At 39.6% G+C, this 24,417-nt stretch overlaps 1 protein-coding gene across 8 annotated transcripts in view; it reads left to right on the forward strand.

Moving 5' to 3' along the window:
- The window catches only part of GRIA3 (glutamate ionotropic receptor AMPA type subunit 3), a 158,449-nt gene that overhangs the window by 78,819 nt on the left and 55,213 nt on the right, over window positions 1-24,417 (forward strand). For all 8 annotated transcript variants that reach the window (XM_032196007.1, XM_032196006.1, XM_032196005.1 and 5 more), the window contains exons 5-7: window positions 18,160-18,213; window positions 19,711-19,872; window positions 23,773-23,940. In XM_032196007.1, coding sequence (XP_032051898.1) covers window positions 18,160-18,213; window positions 19,711-19,872; window positions 23,773-23,940 — 384 coding nt within the window. The remainder of the gene's footprint in view (window positions 1-18,159; window positions 18,214-19,710; window positions 19,873-23,772; window positions 23,941-24,417) is intronic.

Here is a 24,417-nt window from a genome sequence, read left to right on the forward strand (position 1 = left end):
AACTACCAGGGCTAGCCTGGGGTAAATTTATAAAGAATCAGGCCCTATAAATCATCAACTAAGCCTGAAATGTCAACATGCCATAGTATTCAACCAGTAAGATGGAAAACAACATAACAATTTTAGAGGAAATTAATGTTCCCAAGCTTTAAAAAAGTTGATACTACTATATCAAATTTATGTGTGTGAGACCATGGATGTGCATGCATAGGAATAGTGGAGTATGTACTATTAAAAACTCAATCCTCCAAAATATGTAATGAATAAAATAATATGAAATATGAATATACCTTTAAAAATACCTTGAGTATCTTTTATCCTGGGGAGATGCATGTAAAGGATCGGAAAGGAAAAATACTGCTGCGACTTTATTACGTCATACGAGTAAAAAGACTTCCTCTGCTGCATAGGCTAAGCCTAGTAAAAATAAATTAACTCTTTGTAATCTCTTTTGGTTCACAATTTTTGCACCAAGTTTTACAGGCAGTACTGCAGAGTGCTGATTATAGCAAAGCAGAATAAACCTTTCAAACTCCTTCAAAGCATTGAAAAGAGCAAATTGAATGCAATTCTAGTCACAGTAAAATTCAATTTACAGTAAAAAATATAAGAAAAAGTAACATTGTCTTTCCTAGAGAAGGTTGCACTGATTTTTTTTTCCCTTAATTTCATAGGACATTTAAAATGGAAAAGAAATGCTGAAAAGGGAAAAAAAAGAATGGCTACTATTCAGTGTTTTTCAGTCTGCTTGAAGGCAGTGTTCTGCAGTACAAACCCCCCCTCCAAAAGATTCTCATGTGAGCATTGGGACTGAATTACTGCGACACTTCTGGGTTATATCCACATAATGGTTTGAAGTGATCCTGACATGCAGTAATGGTTTATATAAGCAGAATTCTGTTTCCAAGGGCTCTTGTTCAGTTCCGGGGACTAACACAGGTTTAGCTTTGACATGCTGAATAGAGGTGTAGAGAAAATGAGAAGTTTATGTATTTTTAAAATGAAAACTCTGTGTCTCAGTTTACCTAATTTTTTCTTCTCTTTCCACAAACTTATATACATCCTATTATATTGAGAACAACTATGACTGGGGGAGTTTCATTTCCCCTGCAGAATATGAGAAGAAATAAGTATCATTCAAGTTTGTCTGTGATTGCCAGAGTATACTCTTAAGAACTATCATCATACAATTTTAGAGAAACCCCAAAAGAGACCCAAAAGGCATAAATAGATATCATTTTTGTGTCACAGAAATGAGGCATTAAAGGCCACTAATGAGCTGCTTGTTAATGATGTGGATATGCCTTTACACTATATGACTGGACTGAAGTATTCGTGATTCCTGCAGAGTTTGAAAAATTCTGAGTAAATGTAAGATGGCTATTGTTAATAGCATTTGTGAAAGGGGCTTTAGATGTTGTGAAACTTAGTTAAGGAGGATAGTTTGGAAGTCAGTTTTGATTGTGCTGAATTTGATATATTTAATTTGGTCTTGTAGCTCTACAATGAAAGGATCCACAACCACAGAGAGGCAAGGGGGTAGCAGGAGTAAAGAGAATATCTGCAGAGTTGGCCATGAGAATGTTATTGTGATGGAACCCTATTATGTTGGGATAAGAGCTGGTTACCTTGTGGACTGAAGGAAATCTAAACATGAATGTTGCTAGGTAGAGGCAATTGACTGTAGTGGCACAGCCACATGCACCTCTTTGCTTAACTTTTCTGTGGTAAGAATTGACTAAGAAACATTGGTGTCTTTTAAAGAGGTGTTTGTGTCAGTGCAAAGCATGGTTACCAAGAACTTACCTACCTGAGCAGTTAACAGAAATTCCTGTTCTTATGGGCTGCCTAGAATATCAGAGTAGAGATAGCAACGCTACATATTCATTCTCAGGTTAGCAAAACCTCATGTCTCTTCTCAGGTGCTTGAGCAGCAAGGGATATATTTCCACAGGACCTTGACTAATGCATGAGACTTGCCCTTGACTAGGTGAAATGCAAAAAAGTTAAGTATTTCAGAATTTATCAGAAGCAGTTTACAATATCAGAATACAGAATACAACGATCTTTCTTTGTGTATGTTTCCTATCAGCTTATATAAAGTGAAGTTTCTTTGGAAGATCCATGTAGAGAAACAGCCAAGTTGCAGAGTCCCAAATACAGTACCAAAATAATTGTCTTCAAAAAAGGTCATTTGAGCTTTGGGGGAGGTTGCTCAAAAATTTTACAGTAAGTTACCATTACACTCTTCAAAAAATTTCAAAGTGGGGTGTTGCTAAGAATATCAGAATTCCAGAGAAGACGTCAAAAAGCATCACTATGATCAAAAATATGATTGAACTTTGATGGCAAGAGTCCATTGAAAAGCTTCAGACCCAGGTAATTGTCCAACATTACACCAAAAATATGTCAGATCAGAGAACATAACTTAAACCCTTTCATGTCACAGTTGCTGACCTTCTGGTAGTGGCTGACCTGAGAAGGATTATAGACAAGAAAGGGGGAGGAAGACAAAATACTGACCCAGCAGGACTGGAAGGTGCAACTGATGAGAAGAGTACCACTCCCTGGTTTGCCAGTGCTGAATTAAAGGAATTCTGGCATTCAAGACCAAAAGCTTATTGTGCTTTGACATTTCCTGTACATGTTTACTTTTGGTTTGTTTTCTGTGAGACTAGAGGTCTTTGTGAAATTTCATGTGAGTTTTGAAATTAAAGTTTCACAGAGGCTTAAGAAAATACTGGAATCTCTGTGAAATTACCTTGTATGTAAAAGCATTTCATTATTAAACATCTTTCAAGATAGGATCTTTCTCAAAGAAAATACTAGAACTATGGGGACAATAAAAATATGGACTCCTTCCTAAAATGATTGTGTGGAAATCATGGCTGCAGATTAACATATTTCATTGATTTACTTCCCTTTATATATAACTCCAAAAATTCCTCTGGAAAACAACTGGATTTTTACAGTTTAATCTCACTCCAGAACCCAAAGAATTCACTAATAAAAAATTTTGCAACACATAAATCTCTTTGGAGAAGCTCTCTGTAGGAACAAATTGAGAACCTCTTGAGAACCTCTTGGCAATTATTAGGGGCAAAGGTCTGTTGGCCATTTTGGCTATCTCTTTCATACACTACATTATTATTTTTTTTGGTAGTTTTAAAAAGCACTATATCTGATCTTGGATTTAGCAGAATATCTTTAAGCGATGAATGATAGCTTAAGTTTTGATTGATTTTTATGTGAAGGTCTTTGTACTGAAAGACATGACTTGTGAGGAGAGATGCAGTCCTGAGAGATACAACACTGTGCTCATCTGTCAACAAATGAAAACAAAGAGATTTTGATAGAAAGAAAAGGTTATTTCATGAATTTTATTTGGCTTAAAGAGTAAACAATTGTGATTACAAATGTCAGTTACTAGGGATCGCGAAACTCTGCATCTCTGCATCTCCAGGGTCTGATGCTTTTGCAGTATATGTCTTTTAATAATAACTATGCCATCAGATTAGATAATCTGATAGTATTGTTAAATCATACCAAGGAAAATGGATTTAGGGAAATCATCACAGGGCACAGAAAATTCACAGAAAACTTTGTTATCACACTGAAAGGAATTAGAAGAAAGTATCACGCCCTCAGAATTTATGTTGCAGTTTGTAATATTTTGCTGAAATAATTTCTTATATACTTTTTTCTGCATGACTTAAATGCATGCTCTACTACAGCAGTCTTCAATTAGTAAATGTCATATTCGTTATGGGAAAAAAAAAAAAAAAGTTTAGCTTTCTGGAGAGAGAAGGGAGTACAATACAGCTTCAGATGTCGCCTTTAATTACCCTCCAAGGACTAATATGCATGACCATCACCTACATGGGGATGGCCTAAAAGTAAAATTTCACTCTTGAAGTGACTAATCATCAAGGAGAAAGGCAACAGAGAGAAAGACACAGAAAAGAGCTAAAGAGGGAAAAACTTTATTAAAGTGCTACAGAAGTATCTCAGGTTCTTGCTTCTACAATGCACATTTTTGTCCCTTCCATTAGGAGATTTGTGTCTTCTAGGAGATTATCTCCCATAAGAGATACATTGTGGTAAACCTGAAATCTGTTTAGAGAAAGTTTTACAGACATATACTAATGATCTGTGCTATAGAGAAAGGTAGGATTATGGTTTTGAGGTGTGGTTAAAAATGTAAATGATGGCAACAGCATACAAGTAAGATTCTTAGATCTATACACTGCACAAAAATACAAAACCCAGCAATACAGACTGTACATGGATTTGTGACATTCCCTGAAGGACAGGAAGTCTCTGAAATGGTGGATAAATTAATCTCAACCATATATGCAGTTATTTTTATCTGCAACAAATAATGTGTGAGTAGAATCTTCATCTTAATATTTAATACATTCTTCATTTAATATTTAACTCAAATTTAATATAGTACTCATTCTTCATATAAATGAAATAATTGTTTACTGCATATTTTACAGCATCACAATCCCTGGTGCCCAGATTCTCATACCATTAATATTAAGTGAAGAAATAAATCACCTTCACTGGTTTTGCACTATGGTTACTATTACGAGGTTCTGGCCATTTGTATGAGGAGAGCCATTCCTACTGTAGATGGAAATGGGTTTATTTCTGTGGGATTAAAGGCAGGATAAGTATTACCTGTTTGGCTGTGGCAAGGCCACTACTACCTGTGATATTTTGCCACATTATTCTTGTTCCTCTGGAGCTTCGTACATTTGTGCTGGTGCTATTGGTGTGATAGAAAGAGACAAAATCGTAACACCAAAAAGGTGTCAACATGCTATTTGAATTTGAATTTACTCAGGGAAGACTTCACCTTGTCTTCTTGTACTTAGAATCCTCAAAGTGAACTTGCTTATTGTGTAGGAGCTTGCATGTGAATGGGAAAGGGGGGGGGAGGTGGCAGACACTGCAAATTTACACCAAAATGGAGGTTACAAGAGATCTTATTTTTACTTTGGCATCTGGTTAGATGAAGAAAATCATTTTCACTTTTAGGAAGAGCTTCTATTTTCTATTCTATTTATCCTATTCCAGTCTGGAAAATTTACATGACAAGGGGTGACCTGTGCAAAGTAAACATAATGAGGAATGATTATGTATTGTGAGAAACACTCCATAGCCAATAACTTAGGCTCAGGCGAGGATCTCAGTGAAGTAGTAATTTATTCGCGATTGCAATGGCGGGCGCCCCACAAGCAGGAGAGAGCGCATCTACTAGTTCCAAAACACAGTTTATATACCTTTTGATGGCAGGACCCTCCCCTGTTTCCCCACTGAGTGGGTAATCCAGATTCACAATCTATCTGATGCTTCACAAACAATGCATGGCCTTCAGTCGCCGGCCTGTTAACTTTCAAATTTCTTTTGACATTTTTACTGCTTGAAGTGGTAATGTTTCTTCACTTATCTGACTTGACTTGACACCGTGATTTTCACCTAATTGTCCTAAGGAGTCTGATTGTCTGCATTTTACAAGGTCGCCTGCTAAACTTTCTTATCACTGTAAGCATATCTCAGTACCACATTCCCTCCTTCTAAACAATGTAACTCTGCAAAAACAACATTTCTATTCCCACAATTCCCCCCTTTTCTTTTTTTTTTATAAACTGTTGATTTTTGCAAAAACTCTTTTTATTTTTATTTATTTGTTTATTTTAAGTGTAATTTGGTAAATATCTTCCTCTTCTTCACTTTCTTTGCTCTCCATTTCCTCTAATATCATTTTATCTGAATAGGGTGGTGGATCTATGGTCATTTGTTTCAATAATGTGGTTTCAATTAACCGCTGGACAAGTCCCCTTACACAGGGGATAACGCAACAGCCAATAGCTGTCAAAACTCCTGCTACTATAATCAAGGATGTAAATATGGACATTACCATCCCTTTCCATTTACCAAACCAAGATTTCAACCATCCTGTGATGGAAGTGTCTGCTCCCGAATTTTCTGCTAATTCATTGGCAAGGGTGGTAAGCCCTTGCAATGCTCTTGTTACTGTGCCATCCGGGGCAGTATTGTTACGGATAAAAGTACAATGGTTGCCCAGCATCACGCATACACCACCCTTCTCCACAAGCATCATATCTAATGCTATCCTGTTTTCCCAAGCCATTTTGCTGATGGCATCTAGTTGTTCAGCGATTCCTCTCATCGCATCCTTGGTATAATTGATGAATCTCTGCTGATTATAATAGAAATAATTAATCCAATCCACATTTTTATTGATTGTTACCCACCAGAACAGTAACTCAAACCCTGCAGCAATTTAATTTCTGGCTTTATATTCATCCCGAACTCCTCTAGGTACCCCAACAGAATCTATGTATACTCTATCATCAAATGATATTCCTAAGCCTCCTTTACTTCTTCTGGGTATTTGTGATGTTTCTCTTTCAAATGCCAGGGTGAAGGGTATAGCTGATTGAACAAGTGCACAAGTGCCTTCCCAATTAGATGGTAGGGTGGACCGTAAGATCTTCCCTCCACCATACCACCAGAGATCTGCCCTGGGGATCTCTAGTCTTGAACAGTTTCCCATCAAGTCCTTGGTAGCACAAGGCAAATTCTCCAAGATGCCAGGTAGCACTCACACCCTGCCGTGAGAGGCAAGCTGTATGGTTACCTATAGCTGTAGAGAATGCAGGGGGAACTGTGATATTGTTATCATGCAAGAAACAGCAAAGAGAGACTTACAGGCCTCATTTCCCCAGGCAGTCTTTTCTTGGTACAATGCAATCATACATCGCATCCCTTGGGAGTCTTTGGTCCACCCCCATGGGAAGGGCACTATCTGGGCAATCGGTCATCCCGAGGCACAAGCATAGCAGTAGCTACGATTGAGACTCTGGACAGTATATTTGACCCATTCTATCCAGGCATTCACGTCCCCATACCCTGTTTGAATCTCAAATGTTTGAACTGCCACATTTCAGAGGGCCTCCTGTTTACTCTCCTGTTTTCTCCTTGAGTTTCTCCCTTTCTCTGATGGCAATAGAGGATTGTTTCCATACAGCTATTCTCAATCTGGCTGTTGTGTCTCTCCCAGTTATTTGTTCTTTCTGCTCAATTGTCATTGGGCATTTAAATCTCCACAAGCTAACACCTCACAAGCATCAAACGTGACGGCTTGTGGTACATAACCCTCTGTCACAGTCACCCATATTTTGATGGGGTATCCTGTTTTTGCTATTATCTGGTCATGCCTTTTCCAAGTTACCAATTGACCAAGGCCTTCTCTGAGGCCTAGAATCACTAAAAACAAAATTAGTAATCGATTTTTCCCTGTCATTATTTTTAAACCTTAGGTTTCCAAATAATTATCGATACAAAAATAAGATGTACACTACTACTATAACAACCCCCCCTTGGGAGCACTGCAGTTCGCTATAGGTCTGTCCTTTCTCTCAATCACAAGTCACACTCGTTAGTTACCTGTGAAAATAAAAGGTTAGTTTACAATTGTAAGCTCTTATCCTGCTCAGAGTCCACTACGAGATTTTTCTCTTCAATTTCAACTTCCAACAAGTCTTTTGTAGGAACAGCTTCCCAGGTACTAGCGTCGACAGATGCCTTCACTCGAGTATAGTGAGTCCAACCTTTTTCCGCAGTTCTTACGGCTGTTTCAGTGGTCAGTAATTGTCCTTCCCATTCAGGCCGGAGTTGACTCTTTCCAGGTCCGAATCAGGACCCAGTTTCCTGGATGATGGTGGTGAATGGGGAATTCCAAAGGTGGGGTTTGAGCCAACAACCCACAGGTCCTGAGAGATGACAAAGAAGAAGACAACCCCAGAATACAGTTCTTAAGGAAACTCTCTTATTTTGAATTGTGGTATCTCATCCCTTCTTGCCCAGATAGGGCAATCTGAACAGCATCTCATATGGTGAAATTCCTATATCCTTTCTTGTGCTGTTTAAACCTGTAGGAGTAAGCATTTTACCAAAGGAAGTTGGGTTTCTAACACTAGTTTAGTTAATTGCTTCTTTAATGTCTGATTCATTCGCTCCACCTTCCCAGAAGAGGAGGGGTGCCAGGGGCTGTGAAAATCCCACTCAATCTCTAAGGCCTGCTTTAAACCTTGCAGTAAAGCTTACACCCATCTAGTCACGTGGTCAATTAGGACAAACAAGTAACTCAGTAAAGTTTACCTGTATACTTTGGAAAGGTCAAACCCCTGGCTCCCGTCCCCCTCTAGATGGGTTACAGAACACCTTTTTATTTACCTTTTGACATATGGTACATCCTCTACATATGTGCTTCCCTAAAGTCTATATTCCTACACAGACATACTTTCTTAGCACAATATCACACATTGCTTGCACCTCCCAATGACTCTTTTGATGTAAAACAGTTAATATTTGCCTCATTATCACTTTATCAGCATTTCTCTCCCATCAGGGAGTATCCGTTTTCCTCAGACTTCATGGCTCCTGATTCCTTAAAAAAATCATTCTTTTAAAACTTTTTAGTTCTTTCTTAATTTTCAACAATTCCTGAATCCTCTCTGGATTATTCTTCATTTTCCCTCAGACATTAGATGTCTTAAATACCTGACTTCTCTTTCGCCATATTGTAACTTTTTTTTTTTTTTTTTTTTTTAATACTCCCAAGCCCTGCTTTCCCAGAAAGTTGAATAGCTTGTTAGTAGCTTTCTTCACAACTCTTTTCTCCTGTCCTGACAACAGAAAACGATCCACATATTTGTTAACATTAATACCTCCTTGGGAGGTTGTAATTGCTCCAAAATCTTTTGTTATTTAAACTGACCCAGATAGATAGGTGGCCCTGTAAACCCCTGAGGTAAAATTGTCCACCTATATTGTTGCTTCCGCCCCCATTTAAGGGTCTTTCCAGTCAGAGGTGAATATACATGTATGTTTGCTCTCAGGCCAGAGAGCACTCCATTAATAACACTGTTATTCCAGTCTAACAATTTACTATTTGAATGCCCAATTTAATCATCAAATCCCTTCCCAACAGATTAGTCCTTGCCTTGGGTACATACAATAATTACCCAGTGATCATTTTATCCCCTAGTCTCAGCTTGGTATCCCCCCCAAAGTGGCACTGTTATCCCAGCCCCACTTTTTAGGGTTTCATTAGTTAATTTAATCCCTGATACTTTACAGGTCAGTAATGACCTAGCTGTTCCCCAGTGTATTAGGTTTGATGGCAAGGTTCGGGGGCTGTGAGCAGGGGGGTGGGAAACTGCAGTGGCAGCCCCCGTGAGAAAAAAAAAACCCGGAAGCCTCCCCGTGACAGATAAGGGACAATTTCATCTGGCCCTAAGGGGCCCACTGCTGCCCAGAGCCAAGCCATGAGCAACACAGTCCGTGCCTCTGTGAGAGCACATCCACGAAAACAAACAAACAAAGAAACAAACAAAAGCCTGCTGCTCAACAGCAGTTGGGAGAGCGAGAAACCCCCCCGCAGACACCAAAGTCAGTGCAGAAGGGAGGGGGAGGAGGAGCTCCAGGCACTGGAGCCGAAGCCCCCCCTGCGGCCGCTGGAGAGGCCCCTGGTGGAGCAGGCTGTTCCCCCCTCCCCGGTGCTTGGAAAACTGAACAAACACCACAGCAAATATGCAAATATACCATAACTTCTAGACTGTTACTTAGATAATGCCTACATCCTCTTTCCCTGCTCATTCAACTTTAAACAGCTCTGTTAAATATTACATGCCACACCTTTAACACCTTCAGCAACTCTTTTAACACTTCCTTTATCTTTTTCCAGCCTGTACTTTTCTAATACCAGCACCAAAGGCTCAGTCAGGGTCCAACTTAATTCCATACCTTTTCCCTCCAAGATACTGAAACAACATATCAATATAGCATATTTCATCCCATTTTCCTTCTTTCCTCCTTCTTCCACTCCAGATATTCCCATTCGAAGTGGCCAGCCTGGCCACACTTAAAACATCTTATCAAAGCCTGTCTCTGCTAGGACTCGGGCCACAACACAGGCAGCCCTCTTTGCCTGCCATTCCTTCATCTCTCTTCCTCTCCTTTCCATCCTGGCCCTGACTCCCCCTGAAGATTTTCTTCATCTTTCTCCAACCCTCTGCCTCACTACCCGCTGCACTGTCAATACCATTAGTTTCGATCTTCTTTTTTTTTTTTTTTTTTTTTTTTTTTTTCCCTTCTTATCTCCCCTCCAGACACACCCCTCCAGGGCCTCCCGCAGGAGGGTCCCCCAGTGACTGTTCACTACATTCCCCCCACCTTCTGAAGCATTTTCTGCATATTTTGCCAGGCTTTAATCACACAATGAACTTTCAAGAGCCCTTGGGATACTGGGTCCTCAGGTCTCATCCCCAAGTACTTTCTCATTCTGACACTAAGTCTCTCATATAATTTCTGTGTTGCACACTATTATTATTCCAGCCAGGATTGGCAAGTGGGTATTTCTGCCCTGCCGGTATTACCCCTGGTCCTGGAGGATGAGCTCTTTCCCATTCTTGTATAGCAGCTCTCCTCCTGATCATTCCCATTTCTTTCCCTGTAAACAACATACTTATAGACATAATTCCCTCCCCCAAGAGTATAAATCAGGTCGTAGGAACTGGTCTAATTGTTCAGCTAGGCTGTTGGGGTCCTTGAATAAAGACTTCCTCTCCTTCTTAAAAAGTCCTAACCTCTCTGCTGGTAAGGAGGAGGGGGTAGTTCACCTAAGAGGATACACAGTTAGTGTTAGTACTGTTAGTATCAGGGAAGGCAAAATTCTCAACATATCTTCTACCTTGTTCTAATTCTTGCCAGAGCCTAGAGTACAATCCTTCTTTAGGGACAGTGTTAATTACAGTCCCTGTCTCCCTTCCCGGAGTGACTGCTGCTGCCACCAGTTCAATATTAAGATTATAGGGAGCATAACTTGGCTCCTTCTCTGAAAAAGGAATCTTATTGTTTACACATAAATTTAAAGCCTGAATTTTCATCAGACCCGTATTTTGGCCAAAATACTGCTGTTTCCTTAATTGATTCTTTTGTCCAGACTGATACACAATGTTTAACCTGTGTTTTTTTTTTTTTTTTTAATTACTTTTCTTTTACAATCCCTCTAATTTTGGGATTATGTTTCCAATTTCTTATCATTTTTCAGGAAGAACTATTAGTAGGCACTCCCCCAGGGATATCTCCCTGTCCCCTGGAACTCATATTTTCCCATTTTTCCTAACCCTCGCCAGTATGTGCTACAGAAATTTCCCTTCTGCAGTGTACCACACACCAACGTACTGAAAAATGGGGGTGTACCGCCAAGCATTTCCCCGTGCCAGCATTACCGCACACCTATGAGTTTACCAGATTCCCTGGAACTCGTACTTCCCATCTTTCCTAACCCTCGCCAGTATGTGCTACAGAATTTTCCCTTCTGCAGTGTACCACACACCAACGTACTGAAAAATGGGGGTGTACTGCCAAGCACTTCCCCGTGCCAGCGTTACCGCACACCTGAGTTTACCAGATTCCCTGGTGTACTTCCAAGCACTTCCCCGTGCAAGGATTACCGTACACCAGATTCCCCTGGTGTAGTGCCAGCACTTCCCCGTGCAAGGGCTTACCATACACCAGATCACCCGACCCCCAAGGCAATACTTAATATTTCTTACCTTGGTCTGTGCACAGAGTTACCGGATCAATTCTTAAAAACCCGGAGTGCCTACCTTCTTCCTTTCCCCACTACTTCACGGATCCTGCCTCTTTAACCAGTCTCGGGCCCTCTGTCACCTTTCCGCAGAACCGCCACCGTCGATGCACAGGACCGCTAAAATCAGCGGGGCATGCCTTCCTGCTGCTGCGGCGGTGGGGCTCCCCAGTAGGTGACTGGATCCCGGACGAGCCCCCAAATTGTGAGAAACACTCCATAGCCAATAACTTAGGCTCAGGCGAGGATCTCAGTGAAGTAGTAATTTATTCGCGATTGCAATGGCGGGCGCCCCACAAGCAGGAGAGAGCGCATCTACTAGTTCCAAAACACAGTTTATATACCTTTTGATGGCAGGACCCTCCCCTGTTTCCCCACTGAGTGGGTAATCCAGATTCACAGTCTATCTGATGCTTCACAAACAATGCATGGCCTTCAGTCGCCGGCCTGTTAACTTTCAAATTTCTTTTGACATTTTTACTGCTTGAAGTGGTAATGTTTCTTCACTTATCTGACTTGACTTGACACCATGATTTTCACCTAATTGTCCTAAGGAGTCTGATTGTCTGCATTTTACAAGGTCGCCTGCTAAACTTTCTTATCACTGTAAGCATATCTCAGTACCACATTCCCTCCTTCTAAACAATGTAACTCTGCAAAAACAACATTTCTATTCCCACAGTATGACTATCAAATGCTGTTTCACCAGATCATTTGCCCACATGACAACAGTGTAGACAATAATGTTGGTATTAACAATGCACCCTCCTTAGAATACCAAAATGTGGTGGCTGCAAGCCTCATGGGCAGCTCCCACACCACAGCAAGGGGCTATGTGAGTGGGAAGGGGGCCAGGAGAGGACTCTGCATTCTCCAGCTGTAGGACGTCTTCAGTTTCTTTTTTTCTTGATCTACAGAAACAGAGCTGAGATGCAGTGCATTGTAGATGCCACTCAGCATAAACTAAGTATCCTTGGTAACATACTGATGAGAAATTTAGGGGACTTGACTTCAGCTTTTATTGAACTAATTGGACTGTGGTGCTCCTTTCTGAAGTGGGTCTTGAAGACTAAATTAGCCAGTGCCACTGGTCCAGTAGGGTGCTGCCACAACTTTTCAATCATTTAATCCAGTATCAGGTAGGAGCTGCTCAGATCTGAGGTGAGCTTGAAGTAACTCCATCCTTGGAAGTGCAGTGGTGCTATCAATAGGGATACGAGCTAGAACACATCTGACCCGATCACCAGGATCAGCCAGTGCTCCATGACAATTTAGGTTTGCCAGACAGTTGTTGCCATGCTTGACATAGCAAGGGCCTGTTACCGATCCTGTTCCCACAAAGAGCGATCAACACTGATAGCTGATCCTGATGATTCTGTTGAAATTTTTTTAGACCTGTGTCCATTTTTCTATTTTGCTTGTTTGCTGCTGAAAAGCAAGCATCATGCCATCATTGCTGGCATTTGCACACTGCTTTGAAGGCGAAGGTGTCACAACTGGATTTTGAAAGCAAGTCCTAGTGGAACATTACTGCTCATGTGGAGGTAGCTAAGCTCTCCTGTCCTCAGAAACTTACATGTATGCTTAAAAAATGAGAAGACATGCTAACATGCTTGAAGTTAATCGTGGGCTTTTTGCAAAATTTGGACCCAAATTAATGTGTGAATAACCTCAACAAAGATGACAAAATCCTTCTTTACTCTGAGCTTTTAGGAAATCTCATTTTTCTTGCTGCCTTTCTAAAACCTAGGAAAAAAAAAAAGAGTTCTGGACTTAAACTGCCTTATTGTTCCCAGATACATTAAAAATGGAAAGACACAGCGCAACAGGTCAGATCTCTGTCTGTCATTCCATTTAAGTGGCATATTTCTGCAACTTGTCAGGAGTGAAAAGCACAGGAAAAATCTTTAGACCTTCTTTGTGGCAATACTGCCTGTCAACATCAGTATTTTATGTTATGGGAAGATCTAATAGACTCATAAAATATCAGGGTTTTGAGGTAGTCTGTAGTTTTGTGATTTAATTTCTTTTCTTTCTTCTTTCATTTGTAAATAAAGGATAATAAATAGCTTTGATTAAAAAGACTAAACTGACCAGATGGCAATGGATTCAAATGAAAGGAAGATGAGCTCCAAACAAGTATTAATTGGACATGGTGGTTTTCTTTTCACTTCTGCCAAAATCATAATAGCCACTTCTCTACATAAAAATGCAAACATATCCTCTTAGCTTGTACTTTTCAATGACTCCTTTCAAAATCAAAGCCCACAGAGATGTGACTGCAGTAGCATTTCTAGATCTTTTCTGATTTGGCATGTTTTAGTGTAGAATTCCAAAGATAATTGCCTTCTTCACCTCTGCTTTTACTGGTGAGATTTGCCTTCAGGAATCCCAGGTCCCAGTGGCAAAGTTTGGAGCAATGAAGACTCACCTTGGTAGAGGTAGAGAAGTATCAAGTTAGGGAACATTTGGGCTTGATAAGTGAAGATAAAGGTGGCTGAAAACTGACCGAATTGCTGGCCTTTGTGATCAGCAATACAAATCCAGCTGGAAGCTAGTTACTAGTGGAGTACCCCAAGGGTACTGGGGCCAATACTGCTTAAACTCTACTAATGACCCAAGTGATGGGACAGTGTATCTCAGCAAGTTTGCAGATAATACAAAACTGGGAGGAGTGTTTGATAGGAAGAATAACCCCATACACACTGAGTAGAGCCTTCCTGGCTAGGAAGCAGCTCTGCAGAAAAGCATCTAGAGATCACGTCAGACAAGTTGAATACTGAGGGGGTAGTCAGACACTGAAACAAATTGCCCAAAAGGGCTATGGAATCTCTGTCTTCAGGGATATTCAAAATGTAGCACAGTCATGAGCAGCCTGCTCCAGCTGCCCTGCTGTGAACAAGGGTGTTGGAATAGACATTCTCCAGAGGCCCTTGCCAACCTCAGCTGTTCCGTGATTTTCTCCATCCATAAGTGAAAAAATATCTTTCCCATCCCTGAATCAAAGACAAACCAATGATACTTTAAAAGACAAAATATGCCTGTTCCGCCCCACCTGCCAAGCTTGCACTATTCTTTAATTGCTCCTTTTCTTTTGAGCCCACAGACTCTTTTCTTCCTTCAACCTATTCTTTCCTTGCCTCTGTTCTTTTAGTTCTGTTCATCTTCATGCTCTGTACTTTTACCATTCCAGTTCTTCATCGGGTCTTTGGAGGACTGTTCCAGCACAACCCTGGGGTCTCTGTTACTACCATTTATAACAACTTCTGTGCCTTGATCTTCATCTAAGATCTTGCCAGTCTCCTCATCTTAAGAATTCGTCTTATATTGTTCCCTTCATCCTTAATCCCAACATTTAATTTTCATGGCCAAGAAAAAAGCAGATTCTTGTTCTAGACCACAAAATAGCTGTGGTTGTAATTTGAGTAAGGAATAAGTCAAAAGGTAGCAGAGTAATTATGGGGTTAGTATCAAAGATATTTCGCTTCCATTGCACTATTATTCCTCTCTGACATGTGTATAGCCTTTGGACTACATCGTGAGGGAATCATCACTATCGCTTTAGAACTGTGACAGTGCTCATACCAATTTAACATTAGCCGGTTCAGCTAATCTCTATAATGCTATCTTCAAAAACTGTACAAAAAAAAATTAAAGCTAAGGGAAAAAAATGTAGTCGCCTATTTGTTATCATGATGACTGATACGGTGAAAGCCAAGTTGTCTTTATGCTTTCATTCAAAAAATTGCTTCACCAAGGACATGAAAACTAAAATTGGTGATGCTGATTTAATTTCTCAAATCTGGCATATTGTTCCATACTTCCAGTAAGCCTTGTGCTGGCCACAGTTTATGCCTTTTATTTTAAAACTAGATACATTTTAATTATGTTCCCTTTGGACTTTCTTAATTGATTAGAAACATCCAAAGAGTTAATTAAAAATACAAACTTTTTTTGCTCTATATCAAATCTGACATTATGATCTTTTTATCTACAAGATGAGAAGTCTGAATTATTCATGATAGTTTCCAGTCTTTTTTTTTCCTCTTCCTTTGTTCAGAATTAAATCTTATAAGCTTTTATTTCAGTCAAGGTGAAAGCAATATTAAGTCTTGGAAGTGAAACTTACCAAAGACATGTAGCTCTGTGAAATCCTTGTCCTGTAATCCTGGCTTTCTATTCACCACCACTATTCAATATCCCACTTTCTATATAAGCTTCACAATATATAAGCAGTTGATGAGATTTATTTGTTATACTCCTGTTTTTCTTCTTCATAAAAAAATCTTTATCCATCCCCGTGCTCCCACAGGAGTAACCCTGATGGCTGTGGTTGTTTCTGCTAGGCTCGCTAATCCAGCAGCTCCCTGCAAGATGCTGGGCAGTTGCTAGAGGGTGGAAAGTGAGGGGGGAGGAGAGTCATCTGCGTTAAAATTTAGGGTAGCATGTGTAGTGAATTTTAAAAGCATTGTTAAGATCCAGTTAAATAATTATGAACTAATGTGGTTGATTGTGTGAATAGAAACTCTAGCAGCTCATTTCTGAAAGATGCTTTTTGAATAAAAGCTTGACTGTAGTATGTTGGACCTCTCTAAGGGACTAAACAGTCAGAATTATTTCTGGCCATTTTGGAGACATGATAATAGAGGAGATGGAAGTTGAGTCTGATGTATGCTAATGAGTCCTACATTTCCTATTTGCAGTATTTCTCCAGATGTCTGTAGCAGCTCCATGTGTGTTTTCCTTGCAGCCTCTGACTTCATCTGTCATGGTATTTTCTCTTAAATAAATGCATTTATAACATTAAATGCATAGAAATGTAAAAGCTTTCGTATTTTTTATTAAGGTTAAAATGGTAAAGAACGCTGTTGTTGTCTTTAACCTTTAAAAAGTAAATCGCTGCCTTAAAGGTGAAATTTAAACAGACAGTTCAATATGCAAATAGCGCACACACCGGATGATCTAAAGGAAGACTGCACATTTCCATAGAAAACAAATGTGAGTGTAGGAAAGCAAATGTTTTCTACCAACACAGTGTACATACAGTTCTCAAGAGGACCTGAACAGCATTTTATTTTCAGGCTTCTGGAAGTATGCAAATTTCTACAGAATTAAATATGAACTTGAAATAGATGTCATCTATTAAGGACAAGCCAACCCAAAGAGACAATTCGGAACTTAACAGTTTAATCAAGAACTTTAAGAGGCTCCTCGATATATCTAAAGTAAATGACTCAAATGTCATCTGATTTTAGTAAAAACTTAAGTGGTCCATTAAAAAGCATCACCTGATCACTTGACCTGCTCTTGGTGATACAGTCATGGTGTATGGTCAGAATTATGTTTGCTATTTATAATTGTTAGCAGTTTACCCCAGCAAAGTCTGAATAAGTTGAATTCTGTCCTGACACATACATAATCACTACAATTATTAATTAAATTCTTGCTGCTGGACATTATTTCAGCAGCTGTGGTACTGGATGGATGTTACTGAGGTTATAACCTGAAGAAGGGAATATTGCTAAGTGCAGTGGCATAATTTTGTACAAAGGGTATTGCTGGTGAGCTGACAGCCAGCTTCAGGAACATGGGGAGTGTATTTTTGTCTCCTTTCTGCAAAAGCACAATGGTGACATGAGCACACAAGATGGCAGAATTCCATCTTCCCACTCATCCCCTTTATATTTAGAGAGTCTGTCTGCTCAGTTCATCCTACTGCTTTTTGTCTCTTTGTGATTCCATTTAATGGCTCCATTTGTACACAGACATAGCCAAGTGGGGTCAGGGAGGGCAAATGTTAGTTTAGTGGACTGTGCAGCATCATATTTAGTACAAATTTTGACTAAACATATACGGTCAAATGCATCCATTTACACTGGAAATGACAAGTTTTCAGGCTGTCAAAAGGTAATGAAGGTCACTGCCTATAGCTTTAAGAATTTAACTTCAGTCATGGATACATGGCAAGGCTTGGCCAGGGCTCTACTGGCAGGGAGCACCCAGGACAAGTTGTGCTTTCAGAGCCCTGCTGTGCTGGTATGGTTTAATAAACACTGGACTGTCTCACCTACCTCTCACATACTCCACAAACAAGGAGCATAAAAAAGAGTCTACTAAGTGGGTAGATGTAGTGCTGCTTCATTTCAGAGCAGAAATAATTGAAATGATAACGAAAATGAGCATAAGTCAGCAGGGAGGCATTATGATGACAAGGGTGAGATTGCCAGGTCATCTCTGCAAGAGGAGTCATCTCAGCCTTGAGAGTTACTCTCTTTTGTACAGTGCCCATATGTTTTAAAAAACACAAATGACTACATCATGTCTCTAAAGTCACAGGTCTGTAATATTCATGCTACCCTTTGATTGGGTGTAGAAGAATGCAAAAATTTTCATTCTCAGGCTTATTTTCCACTAGTTGAGAATCATCCTCATACACTGAATAACATGTAACTTTTTTCTTCACACAGGTTGTAATCCTTGGCAAACATTCTCGAGGTTATCACTACATGTTAGCTAACCTGGTAAGAATTTTTCTTCATTACAAATACAGCTGAGGTTGAGAGGGTAATATATGCTGCTCAGTTTGTGTCAACCTTAATCAGCAAAAGAGTAAATGCATGAATGAGTTCTTGGATTTTGAGAAATGGCTTCAGTAAATACTGGAACTGGTATGTTAAAGTTACTTGTACTCAATTATGGTCTTTATTTTATCTAAGCAGCTCATATCCTCCACTAATTTTAGAATAATAATTTAATTATATGTTTTCAACTAATTTGTGTCCTCATAAATAAGGCACTTGGTAATTGTAGTCTTCTTTACATTTGAAAATTAGGCACTCCAGGAAAAATAATTGTAAAATATGTATGTATAATATAAGTGTTGAAAAGCTGCAAATGAAAACAATAATTCCATCAAGTAAAATGGCCAGACGGATTTAGCCATTCTTTTGTATTATAGAGTGTAGGGTGGTGACAGTGTATGTACTGACCTTCCAGGGCAAGACAGCAAATTTTTATTTGTAACAGAACTCCTGGCATTGAATCTGAAATTTACTTTCAAGGATGTTTATAATGCCTTTGAAACAACATCTGCTAGATTTCCTTAGAATAAGTATTATATTGTAATCGATACTTGCAGAAAGACTAATTTTTTGATTTCTGTGTCTACGGTGAGTAGAAAAATACTTTTCCAAAGATCACACACTGACGTTAGCAATCCCACTTAGCAGAATATTCTCTATATTCACGTTTTGGTGTGATTAAAACAGAAAAGACTAATTTTTAAATCCCTTTATTTAGTATAAGTACTGTACAACTTTAAAATGTGTCGTTTTGCATTACAAGAAGCAGTCATGATCTCACTGATTAGACTGCAGAGTGTGCATAGAAATACAGGTATTCTTATTCTGGGTTGTCTTTTAGCATGTGTAAGCACTGATATTGAGATAAACATGACTGCAATCAAGTAATGCTAATCAAAAAGACACCAATTTACTGCCACAAGTATAAATAACAACAGAGTGGGAGAGAATCACACCATTATGTTTGAAAGTGAAATGCTAAATGATGCCGTGACTGACAGCTGCTTGCCAAGGAAGTGCGTGCTTTGCCTCCCCAGAACAATACGTGTGTTCAGTGTTTTTCTGCTCCCAACATTGAACCTTTGCTGTACAAAGCTCTTGGACAGGTTTTCACCATGATGAGAGAAGTGGAAGTAGTACTTCAAGCTTCCCCAATGCTTTCTTTCTGACCAGTGAATGTTATATGCCACACTACAACAGGGCAGTTTTCCATCGCAAAGGTCTGAACAAGAAGACATTTTAAAATTCTTTCCTATGCCATTATCACAATCCCATGTGCTGTCATGATAGCAATTGTCTCCTTGGTAGAACATTTTCAGCTAACAAGAAATAAATTCATCAAATTATTTTTTGCTAAGTTTTTAGCAGGTAAAACTGAACTAAATAAAAGAGGCTTTGGATGACAATGATTCCTGTTTACTACATGTGTCCTCCCAGGGTTTCACAGACATTGTGCTGGAGAGAGTAATGCACGGAGGTGCCAATGTTACTGGATTTCAGATAGTTAATAATGAAAACCCAATGGTTCAACAGTTTCTACAACGCTGGGTGAGGCTCGATGAAAGGGAATTCCCAGAAGCCAAAAACTCACCATTAAAGGTACTTATTTTACTTGGACGAGATGAAATGGGTTTTAATAATTATTTAGGGTTTTTTAACCCCAGGTGTGTAAATGTGTGTGATACACATCCCTGACTGGAATATGTTGCATTGTTCACAGCAATTCCAGAAGTGAGAAAGAGGCAAAAGTTGTCAGTCAGACACAAGTGCCCAACTCATGGGAGCAAAAAGTAAAAGGCTTGATCTTGCAAATGCTATCATTGTGCAGTGAGGATAAAAACTTATAACTTGAACATTTTGAACCAGTCTTGGGGTGCAGGTGTTAGTAATTAGGTTAGTTTTTCAATGCAAACTGTGGGCTGCTGGTCAATTTTAATGCTAACAGAAAATTTCTTGTAAAAAAATTAAATAGCTCTGGATTCACTGAAGGGCCTCTGCTGCCTGCTAGTCACTGCTGACTTGCCCTCATAATCTAAACATGTGTTTTCACTGCTGTCCTTTACAGAAATGCTCTGGATATTAAAGCATTTAACCAATGACATTTTCCAATTCAACCAGTAATATTTTCCAAATTTGTTAAGCCCCAGGTTCACTGAAACTGTCCTAGATTGGATGAACTAAAGGTTACTATTATTAGGAGACATGCAACATGTTAATATCTCCCACAGATTTGTTCTGCCTCAGCATCTATATGGTAAAGGGGTATGTTATTCACTGTCAATCAAGGAGTGCATCAAGGATGCTCTGGCCAATATTTCAAGTCGTAATATCTTTTAGGATCACTATTAATATTCCCATTACCTCCTTTCCTTCTCTTTTTCTTTTGATTAGACCTGTTCTTTTGCACCAATACAAATAGTTGAACAAAACCAGGAACTGGTGGGGGATAAGAGGACCTCAGACTACTGGTGGGTTTTCAACAGAAAGCCTGTACAGCTGGTAGCACCAGCTTCTTGGAAGAAGTAAACCAGGGAGAACAATCTGAGAGAGAATTGAAAAAGATAGGGAAAAAAAAAAAAAGTGTCACTATGAAAAAGGGTAAAAATCCCTCTTTTTAGTTTTAGTTAGTTTTAGAAGGAATTGATGAATGGTGTGTGGTAATAGTCTTCCAGTAAATAGAAGGTTGGTAGAGAAAAGAAAATAATCAGCTATTTTCCAGAATTTCATCACTACCATAAGCTAAACAATGCTAGAGACTGTTCTCCAGTCCTGCCACCAAGAAACATGGTGTGTCTATGCCCAAGCTGTTAAACTGGTCTAGCTATACCCAAGCTGTTAAAGTGTCTTAGCATCTATAAAGGGTGGCTGCATCCAAACTACCTGTTGGCGAGTCCTGTCCCATGCATGGGAAGCAGTGGGATGCAGGCTGGGCTGGCCCAAACCACTCCACGATGGTTCTGGTCACCAAAAAACTGTGGTCAGTTGAGTTCAACTGCCCTCACCCAAGTCTTGGCAGAGTTCAATTCTGTAATGTAGGCGTAACTCAAATGTCTGCCAAGACAGGGACAGGAAGCAGTCAGCTGAAATTGCAATCAAGATGATTTGTAACAAGCACAGAAGAAGAAAAAAAAAGGGGGGGGGGGGGGGGGGGGGGGGGGGGGGGGGGGGGGGGGGGGGGGGGGGGGGGGGGGGGGGGGGGGGGGGGGGGGGGGGGGGGGGGAGGGGAGTTAAGCACAGTAAAATGGTAAAATGTACCATGGGAGGTAAATGGACCCCTTTGATGTTCAAAAGCGACAGATTTAAAAAACAAGTCAGGAATAGTCTATTCTGAGTGGTCCTATTTCAGAAGTGTTGGACCAGATACTTCACTGCAGTCTTTTCCATCCTGGAGGTGGATGTGATTTCGTTGGGGAAGGCAAATTATCTTAATCCCACGCCATCCCACAGCCTTGCTGGCATTTCAGAGAAAGCTCAGAAAGGCAAAAAAGGCCCATAATACTCAGTGTATTGTTCCCTGTTGACTAGGAGCTAGTCTTGCTTTCTAAAGCTTCCTAACAGTGAGGCAGAAGCAAAGATAAGTATTGCACTAATCTTTAAAGCTCGGAAATATATAAAGTTATCCTGGGAAGATTTTGTTCCACTTGAAAGCAATTTACCTTAAGGGAAAAATTATTCTCTATCCTTAAAAAAATAATCTTAAATATATGGTACAAACACAGAGATTACATTACCTTTCCACAAATGTACCACTCATTATAGAAATGTGCACAGTATTTGTCAATCAGACAAAAAGCATACTTAAAAATTGATGTACAATATTTTTGATTAGGAAATAAAATTGCCTAGAGATTAAAGCCCTGATGTTTAATTTATTCTGTATTTTATCAGCCTTTCCCTTCCCTCTCTCTTTTTTCTCTTTGCATGCTCATGCATTTATAAGTAGAATTCAAATAAAGTAGAAAATCAGATAGCTCTCTTGGCATGACTTGGAAGGGACTGCATTAAGGTTACTGACAATTGATGCGGTCTGCTGAAAAAAATTATCACTGTCTAAATTTTATGTAGTCCTAGATTGGACAGCTATTACAAGATTTTTTTTAAGACAAGAACAAATAGCTGTTAAAATCACTATCTGATTCCATATTGTTGTGTGGGATGTGACATACAGTCTTTGATAACTTATTAAAGAGGAGAGGGTGAGCATAGCAAGGCCAGCACCATGAGAAGAGGTAAAGGTAGGCAGAGTCAACAGAATGCCTGTACTAGGTACAGTCAGAGCAAGAACACCCCTCACACACTGAGTAAGGGTTTATAAACTGTTGTCATTTAAAACTCTGTAAGGAAGGCTCCTGTAAAGCCTTCATAATGCTACCTTTGTGCTCCTTTTTATCAGATCTGCTTGTCTTGATCTGCACACGTAGGTCTGCTTTGTTCTGTTCAGATTTCCTGAAGCTTTGTATCAAACTGAAGATCTTGCAATAAGATGATACACATTTTTAAGAAATTCAGACCACTACTCATGCCGACCTGCCCTACAGGACAGAACTAACTGCCTCAGAATTTAAGAAGTCTTATCCACAAAGAGAGTGGCTGAGTACATACATAGGTAGAAGAGCAGGCACACCAGTACACACAGATAACTCTTCCACTCATCTTTTATTTCCCCTCTTCATTCTCATAGAAAGATGTGGAAGAAATAGGAAAAAAAAAAAAAAAAAAGAAAGAAAAAAAATAAGCACCCCTATGATATTTTGTAGGTGCTATTAAATTTATAGCATTGGGAGATGTCACCAGACACATATGTCAAGCAATGAATGAAGTTGACAGCAGCATAAACAGGTTGTAAAGGAGTCTTGGGGTTTTGTTGAAGACTTGTTGCTACACAAAGCTTGTGACCTTCCTCAGATTTACTGTGTGAGAGAAGTCAGATGGGCAATGTCAGATGGGCCAAAGAAATGTAATGCCTAACATGTTTTTTGTGATTACTTGCTTGTATATCCGTCTACTAAAAAAAGTTATTTGATCTATTTCCAGCCACAGATGCTACCTAATCAGGATTGTGGTCCAAACAGAAATGATTTATGTTACCTTCGATTCAAAACTGTCTTGGCAATCTTGTTAAAAAAAAAAAAAAATTTCCAAGCAAATAATATGAGCTCTCCTTTGCTATTAGTAGCAGCAGGGGCCAGCACGGAATTGCAGATTTTTGTAGTGACCTCATTTAGATGAGCAAGCTTCCACTTAAACTTCATGCAGCTGCAAACTAGTTTTGTTATTTTGCTGTTCTGTACTATGCAAAATGAAAATATTTTTTATTTGTTATTTGATTTAAGTGGAATGGTTTAACAATGTAAAGCATCTGAGGCCAGAGTGCAAGCAAAAGGGCTTGTATGCACAGTTCTTCTAAGAGCATTTAACTAGAGAAGGACTAGACCTGATAAATCTAGGATGATTCTAAGATTGCAGTTTGTCACCATGTTTTATTTGGATCAATTTTAGTATACATCTGCATTGACCCACGATGCAGTCCTAGTCATAGCAGAGGCTTTCCGTTACCTGCGAAGGCAGCGTGTTGATGTCTCCAGGAGAGGTAGTGCCGGAGACTGCCTGGCTAACCCTGCAGTACCGTGGAGCCAAGGAATTGATATAGAAAGAGCACTGAAAATGGTAAGGGCAAACATATTCTGGCTATGGGATATATTCACTAATGTAGCATTGCCCACACATGTAGAGATGTTTATTAAGTTCAACATTCGCATTAGTTAAAGAATTTGTACCATCTGTTTGAACTTTATGGCAAGTGAGACATTGAAAAGCGTCTTGAAAAGAGCTGCATTTTCCCACCAAAGAGAGAAATAAATTAAGTGTGAAGTCAAAAAGTGTCAAATGCACAGTGCTCATGTCTCAATACACACCAGGATGAACCTGACCTAACAAGCTCTGCTGAGACATATAGTCATTGTTGTATTAAGGTAGCAAGACAGCTTCCAGCAAATGCCAAAAGCAGGCACAGCAACTCCAATCTGGCCGCAAATTATATGTCAGCAACCCTGCAAATGCATTTACTCAGTCCACAGTTGATAAAACCTTTTTAGGGACAGATTTGGCTTTCAAAGTCCCTTGCACATCTTTAGGTTTTTGGAG

This window comes from Aythya fuligula, chromosome 13, assembly GCF_009819795.1.
Source record: "Aythya fuligula isolate bAytFul2 chromosome 13, bAytFul2.pri, whole genome shotgun sequence".
Taxonomy (NCBI): domain Eukaryota; kingdom Metazoa; phylum Chordata; class Aves; order Anseriformes; family Anatidae; genus Aythya; species Aythya fuligula.